The 8,284-nt window shown below is 38.2% G+C and overlaps 1 protein-coding gene across 1 annotated transcript in view; it reads left to right on the forward strand.

Moving 5' to 3' along the window:
- Window positions 1-1,484: 1,484 nt before the first annotated feature.
- Window positions 1,485-8,284, forward strand: part of SPI1 (Spi-1 proto-oncogene) — a 20,031-nt gene continuing 13,231 nt past the window's right edge. The window contains exon 1 of the mRNA XM_009329711.1: window positions 1,485-1,809. Coding sequence (XP_009327986.1) covers window positions 1,765-1,809 — 45 coding nt within the window. The 5' untranslated portion in view covers window positions 1,485-1,764. The remainder of the gene's footprint in view (window positions 1,810-8,284) is intronic.

Raw genomic sequence — 8,284 nt, forward strand, 5'->3', positions numbered from 1 at the left:
TACTTTCAAAAGCAGAACCTGTGGCACATGGGCATAGATTGAAAGGGAACAACCCAGACAAAGAAACTTCACTTTTCCAAGACATTAGTAACTAACTGCAAAGCAAGAAAGCATTTTGCAGAATGAGAGCGTTCTCCCCTTGTAGCAAGGCTCCACCCTCTACATCCTGCCCGGTGGCCCACTCACCCCTGCGCCTGCCAGAACCTCAGTACGAAGGGCATTTGTTCAGTGCAGCCAAATGCAGTGGGATAAAGAGAGGGGAGAACACCATGTGAGGAGAGCTAAAGCAAAATCTCTACAAGACATTTCGGCACCTGACTGTTTAGATACAAGTCTACAAATCTTGCTCTTCACTCACTGTTAAAGGCACTCGGGGTTATTGCGTGGGACATGTTTTGTCCTTTCTCCTTTTCCCCACTCGCTTTCTCCTTGCAGAAGGTAGAAAAGAAATCACAAGAAACGCGTAAGAGGATCAAGTATCTTTCACTGAATCATTTTGCTCTATTGCAAAGTTTATGAAGAAACTCTCATGGGCTTAACTTCAGTGCTTTGTAGAAACCTAAGACAGTATATTTGAAACTGCATACTCTTTTTTACCTTTCTGCTAAGTATCGCCACCTAATTCCAACACAGGACTATTATTAAAGCAAGTCTATGCCACTGCACGTAAGTTCTGTGTCCTCACAGAAGTTGTCAGGACTGTGTCTCTATGATACATTATTAAACGAGGGAGCAGCACCATTGTTATGGTTCACCTACAGTGGGAAGCACATAGTCCTCCACAGAGCACTGCACCCATATGCTTGTTTGTTGATAGCAGGCCCAGGCTCTGGGCTGCTGTTATACAGTAAGCACCTGCCCATGGCAGATCTGGCTCAGGGCAGACTTCCTGTTACAGCGCCGCAGCTCCCTGAAATGAGATTTATGCAAACTGGCTAAAAGCTGTGATGTCACAGCACACTGATAGACCCAAGGGCTATCTCCCTTCTACAGACATTTGATAAAATCAGGAACTTCACATACAACTCGGGAAGAAGTTCACCTCAGAACCTATTAGGGCAAACTATGAAAACTTGTTAGGGTCCGTCTCCTGTCCTGAGATCCATCACTGCAAAGGGACTTCACGGAGTCCGAGGATCTCACTTTTTTCTTTTTTTTTTCTTTTTTTCTTTTTTTGTTTTTTTTTTTCTGTTTCATGTGATTTTTTCAAGTCAGTTATTCTGGATGTTTGAAAACTGAATTACTTTTTTCCTTTTTTCCTTTTTTCCTTTTTTCCTTTTTTCCTTTTTTCCTTTTTTCCTTTTTTCCTTTTTTCCTTTTTTCCTTTTTTCCTTTTTTCAGTAAGCACCTGCCCATGGCAGATCTGGCTCAGGGCAGACTTCCTGTTACAGCGCCGCAGCTCCCTGAAATGAGATTTATGCAAACTGGCTAAAAGCTGTGATGTCACAGCACACTGATAGACCCAAGGGCTATTTCCCTTCTACAGGCATTTGATAAAATTAGGAACTTCACATACAACTCGGGAAGAAGTTCACCTCAGAACCTATTAGGGCAAACTATGAAAACTTGTTAGGGTCCGTCTCCTGTCCTGAGATCCATCACTGCAAAGGGACTTCACGGAGTCCGAGGATCTCACTTTTTTCTTTTTTTTTTCTTTTTTTCTTTTTTTGTTTTTTTTTTTTCTGTTTCATGTGATTTTTTCAAGTCAGTTATTCTGGATGTTTGAAAACTGAATTAAGAAAAATTCACTCAGAAGTTGGCTGAATGTTGCAAGCTTGCAAAATGGAAGGATTTCCCCTCATTCCCCCTGTGAGTATATGGGGTTTATTCCTAGTATGGATCATTGGACTCAGTAGCAAAAGGCAAAGTAAACCAGGTTTTATTATTTGAGAGTATCTCTGTTTTGGTCTGTATTTGTAATGCCAGGAAGTTGGACTTAGGTCAATATATAAAGCTAGTGACAACATTGCAATGAATGGGAAATTAACGTTTCCTCCCTAAACTTGTATCTGATTTTGATCTCCATTTGTTTTCACAGATTAAATGTATGGTATTTTTGTACAGTATGTGTATAGCAAGTCAGTAAATTTTTTTCTTCAGTGCCGGCTTTGTGATATAAGGCCGAGTCTTTCTTCAGGTTGTAATTCTTAATAATCTGGAGTCTCTGACATAGTTTATGTATTTAATTATCTACCAATCTGTGAGAGAAGAGTTGCTGAATGCTGATTTTACGTATTGCATATTTTTGGACTCTGTGCTCTTTGCAATGATGGCATTTTAGTTTCTAACTTCAGCTTCTCTTGAACTGAATTCTCTTGAATTCACTTGCTATGAAAAAGCAATTGGTGAATGAGGGGAAAAAACCCACAGCCCTTAATTGGGTCTTTCAATGTTTTCTCTAAGATACAAATTTTTCTGTATGCTTATGAGGCTGTTTCTATACTTTATTTAACTCTGAAGCATTGTTACACTGCTGTAATTTATCATATGGTGAGTTCGGAAATTATTATTCGTGAAGAACACAATGTCACTAACCTGTTGTTCAGAAACTAACCTTAATGGGAAATCTCTAAGCAGAATGGATAAAAGAGGCCCTAACCAGATTTTATTAAGTTTGTAGAAGCTGAAGAGATGTCAGATAAGGTGTTTTACTTGGCTTTTTATGTGGTAGATGACTTACCGTAATTGCTGTATGTGTTCAGAAAACAGAAAGAGACAATAGAGATCCAAGAGTCATTTTAACAAAACTTGTATCAAGTTTTCTTTTTGTCTTGTCCCATCTAATGAAGGCTAAAGACATGTTTCCTTATCTTCCGCCCAGAAAGATGGTCCGTTGAATTCCTTTCATGTTGGGTATCCACGTTGACTGAAAAAATATGTCTTCTTTTCGGGAGACCCTTTATTCTAGCAGTTCATCATCGGTGTCCCTGAAATCCCCTATCTACCCAAAGGATGAGAAGACCCTAAAAATCTTTTTTCTTTTTCTTAAATACACCGAGTTGTCCAGTGGATCTACTGTAAATGCGTCAGGATAGAAATCTGAAAAGAAACTGAGAAAATGTAAAAACTACACAGAGATTTCTCAATCTGTTACTTGTTGGGCTTAAAAAAAAATTAAAAAGAAACCCAAACCTTGTCCTCAACCACCCCAGAAACCAGCATCTCCATTAAAAAAAAAAAAAAATGTTAATTTTCTGTCCACTCATTCACTCATAGCCAAGTTTTCTGGACTCTTTTTTCCAGTATTGAATTCCAGTGCATACATCGAATAAATGGAGTGAAAATCTAACACAGTCTGGTCCATATTCTAATTTGTGTTGCAGTTAATATTCTGGCTGAACTCTGTTCAGACGAATGATACAACAGGCAGTGAAAATACAATTATGTCTTACAGGAGCACTTGACAGGGCAATTTGGTTTTTATATTTGTGATTAAAATGTCCAAAATTTAATAATTTTGTGGTTTGTACTTTCAAAATTGTTTTAAGTGCACTTTGAGCACTGCCAGTTAGAGCCCCACATGGCATCGTTATAAACGTCTGTGCCTCCTGGGACTTTTTCGGAGGGCAGACATAAGCCTGTTTCTAGACAGGGGTTTCTGTGGAGCAATACTTCCCTCCTCTGCCCCTCCCCTTTCAGTTGAGGGTGGGTCAGTAACTGCCTTCCTTTTGACTACGCTAGGAAACTCTTACCCTTCGTTTGGAAAATGCTGCTCAAATGGTTTAGGAATACTGCATCTTTCTCTGAAGATTAGGAATTTTGTATGGAAAAGTTCTGCAAACTGGGCCCATGTCTTCCAGTGCATGATAGTTGTGCTACGGGGAGAAAAATTATTAAGTCAAACACCTTTGCCTAAAGAGGGCCCCAGTTAATATGTGAATCCCTAAGTAGCCACCTGTAGAAACCTGTAGCTTTGAATAGAAGTATATTTGTATGAGAGCTAAAATGCCCCGCAGAAGCGCTCTGTTCCACATAACTGCATTGCCAGCATGGTTCAGTGAGGCTGGCCCAATGAGTGATCGTGTTAATATTTTTACTCATCTTTTCTAAAATAGTTACACTGTAATTTTTTTCCAAGGAAATGCAGTTAATCTTGGCCTTAAAACTTGTCTCAGCAGCACACAATTGGAAACTGTGTGGAGTATTTCTGAATCACATGCCAGTGAATAATTATGTCAGGATAACAAAAAAAGATCAGCATTTAGTGAATTTACAATCACCTGGAATCATCTGACAAAGTCTTGTTGAACAACAAGAATTTTCAGATTGCTATTCAGTTGAGTCCCCTGTAACTCTCTTAACCAATGCCAACCAAGCTTTCTTCAAGTAGTTTTGTGGCTTTTCCCTTGATTTTCAGGGCAAAGAAGGAAGATGGAGGCAATTGTCCATTTGTCAAAGTCTGAGACAGATGAAGTATTGTTTGTTGACCTCTCGCTTGAGGTCGGAATATGGTTTTAGATAGCGTACTGCACCTCATGGCATGTAGGAAAGGAGATATCAACTTCAGACCACAGCTATGAGTTGCTAACAAAGCTTTCTGTCACTCTTTTACATGAAAACAATTGATAGAACAAATGGCCATTGACATCAGTTAAATATTAAATTGTAACGTAAGCCATTCTTTGCTTTTTGTCAGGGGAAACAAAACAGTTCAGTGTCATGGAAGTGCTATTAGTAAGTAAGATGATGAAATGGGTGTGTGGGTGGGGAGGTTCCAGAGAAGGACGGGGCAAGTGGGTAAAGATTGGTACAAGAGGCAACAGCAGCACATGGTGAAACCTCTTCTCTCTAACTAGAGAAAAACCTTTTAATAAATCTTAAAGAAAAAACAGAGAGAGATTAAAAACCTGTTCTTGGAAATAGTTTCTCTAATGAATAGATGAAAATAACCCACCTTCCCATAGGATAAAGATACTCAGAGAGAATCCATGCTGTACTGTCTCCTTTGACCACCATCTGATTAAGTTTATGATACATAAACTTTAAAATATTTAATATACATCTTCCCATATTAGTTACTGTGCCCTTGAAGATCAGACACCAAGCTGGAAAGTGGTGCCGATTCAAGTCCTTTGTGGGGATGGATTGGTCCAGGTTGCATGAGCTAACAAGGATTTACACATACATATTTTATCAAATGGATCACTGAGCAGAAAACAAATTCAAGGAAGAAAATTCCCACAATCCATAATAAAGAGATTTTAAGTCCCAGACTTTCAGAACAGAGTATGTAAAAAAACAATGATCTATTTAAAAGCAGACTGTTTTTTAAACGTTGAGTATCTGCAACTTGCTCTGCAGTCAGCCAGATCTGTAAATATTAAGGGAATCACTTTTTTAAGAGTCTATTTAACACACCTTCCTTTAGCTCTGGTCATTGAATACACATCTGAACTTGTAAAACTAGCTTTTGAATGGTAGAAATACTTCATTCTCAGCTCTCAGGCTGTGAGAATACTATTGCCTGTTACAGTATATTGGACTGAAATGGGGGAGTTTGGAAAATCTTAAGGAAGAAGAGACAACAAAGGAAGAACACAACTAGGAAAAGTCAAACGTTCTTTCCCATGCCTAAAATATGTATTGTTTATCTACTTTTGGACTGATGCTTGGCCTTCCTGCCAAGGTGTACTTCTGTAAAGATAAGTGATAGAGCTTTTGTTGTAGCAGTGGAAATTTTATACATAGCAAATTAACCCTAGACCAACAGGACACTGATTTCTTTGGAAATGTCTTTACTTTTGGCTAAATATTTATCAGAGCTACAAACTTTGATGCATTTAGATATAGAAAATTTTTATAATTTCAGTCAGTTTCTAGTATTTTAGTTGAAAGGAAACAAAGATTTATCTTTCAAACGATATACATTTATATGACTTTTTTAACCGCCGTTTCTCCCAACTAGTATGATGTGCATTTTCCATTTGGATGTTGAGGTCTCTCTTTTCACAGAATATGAATGCTTTCCTTTGAGTTATGACAAATTAACAATTCTGAATATGAATACAGAAACTTCATACATTCTTCAGGTTTACATGATTTAACAGGAAGCATATGTTTATGAAGAGGAAATGGGTGAATGGAGTGAATTGCAAAAATAATCAAAAGTAGAAATTCCATTCAGAACTTTATCCTGAAGAAAACAAGACACAGTCTCATTACTTTTTCTTGTCAAGAGATCAGAGTACACCACAGGTCTAAGGAATGGGGATGAGTGAATGCATATAACCAGTCACGGTTAGAGAGAACACAAAGAAAATATGTAGAGGGAAACCAGAAGCATCAGAGAGAATCCATGCTGTACTGTGTCCTTTGACCACCCCTCTGAAATCTGGGAAATCTTCCCATTAAAATCTCTGTAGATGAAGGGCAATTCTATTGGAATCATCTTGAATCTCCCTTGAAAGGGAGACTGAACCTATGTCCTCTGGAGACCAGAAACAAGAGGAGTCCCTTTGCTGGTATCCCTGCTGTGGATACACTTAAATAATGATTTGCTCCTTTTATTTAGTCTTTCCCTTAGATTGTCTTTATTGTGGGTTATCATCTTCTCAAGATTTCCCCAAAACAATTATCCACCACCACAGATTATATTGGGAGCTGACAGCCAGGCAATGGATTTGCTCCTGAGGCTTTGAATATTCCATGGATCTGATGCCCAGTTAGTGTGTATTCTGGAAGTCATGACTTTTAGGCAATCTTACCAGTGCATTTCAATATGATACGCTAATACAGCATGCAGCTGCTACTAAGGATCTACCTTCTAAAAGTATTTTCTATTTTTTTGTGTTCTAACATCTTAATCCTCTGGGAATAAGTCTCTCTTTTTCTTGATCTTCAATGTCAATTTCTTCAATGTCATCATAGAAATCACATCCCTAGAAAAGGACAATCTTTAAATCACCAAATTCCAACAGAATGAACTGAAGGAGTTAACTAGAAGAGTTAAAGAGTAGAGTTAATGAGCAATGGTAACTCTGATGTAGTTTTCACCAGAAAAAAAATCTTATCCTTTTGCCAGCTGCTCATCTACCACCTCCATCTGGATTTTAATGGCAGCTCCTGCCTTAGGTTTCATGTTCTCGAGTAGTCTAGAGGAGGAAGAAAAAGAGAAGCTCGCCTGCATTTCTGGCATGCTGTCACCATAGCCTAAGCTTACAAAATGCTGGTGTTCCAAAAATGAGACAGATTTGTGAAGGGAGATAAGGATTTGGGACATACAGATAGGCATATGAACATATAAACTTATGAACATAAAAAATATGCCCATCATGTAAGTTATCATGTTGTTTTAAATATTTGTCCTTTTCTTTAAAGTTAGTTATGCTGAAGTCATTAACAGAAGAAAAATGTTTCTATTAGTACCTACTAGAAATAATTTCCTTTCAGAACAAAAAGCAAGAAGGTGTTTGAGTTCTACATTGCTGTTGGCACTGTAAGAATTTGTTCAGATTGGAAGAAAATATTGTAATGAACTTAATTGGACAAAAGTTTAGCAAAGCCCTGTGAAGGACATTGCCCTGCTCTAGCTCTTCATTCTGGAAAAAGACAAAACCAGACATTAAATGAAGCGACAGAATTGTGCACAACTAATAATAAACAGACCACTTTTATTGAAACAACATAAGATGTTAAACAGTATTAAAGTCAGAGTACTAGGCTTGGGGAGGAAGACAAATGGGAAAGTTACCCTATGTCACCTGTTTTAAGAAGATAGAGAGGACTTGAATTCTACAGCTAAGCATCCAATAGGCCACGACTCAATATCTGCCCCACATTTGGACATTTTAAGTCTTCTCTGTGCATATCTAACAGCCCTGTGCAGCTGATTTGAACCAGCAAACATTTACAGTTTGGACCATACAATCCATACAATCCATACAATCCATACATCTTCGACAAAAACTCAGAAAGAAAATTATTTTATGCCCTCTGTCAATGTCATTATCCTCCTACAAACTGCCACTCTTTAGTGAGACCTCCTAGAAACACTCAGAGTAACATGCTTAGGCAAGACAAGTTTCTACTTTCTCTTTTGTGTACAGGAGGAATAATAATATAAATATCTGTCACTACCAAATAAAAGGTTTCCCTGCTGTGCTGGTGTGATGGCATCTTAGCTTGGGCCTGATGTCCAAGACAGCTCTCTAAGTAGTACCCACAGAAGGTTGGAGGGCAGGGTATGAAGAACTTGTGTAATACCACAGGACAAGTTCTGCTACATGGACTGGGTCTAAGGAGATGGATTACTCTTTTTTTTTTTTTTTTACAAACCAGGGTTTGA

The sequence above is a fragment of the Pygoscelis adeliae genome, unplaced genomic scaffold (assembly GCF_000699105.1).
Source record: "Pygoscelis adeliae isolate BGI_AS28 unplaced genomic scaffold, ASM69910v1 Scaffold117, whole genome shotgun sequence".
Classification (NCBI taxonomy): domain Eukaryota; kingdom Metazoa; phylum Chordata; class Aves; order Sphenisciformes; family Spheniscidae; genus Pygoscelis; species Pygoscelis adeliae.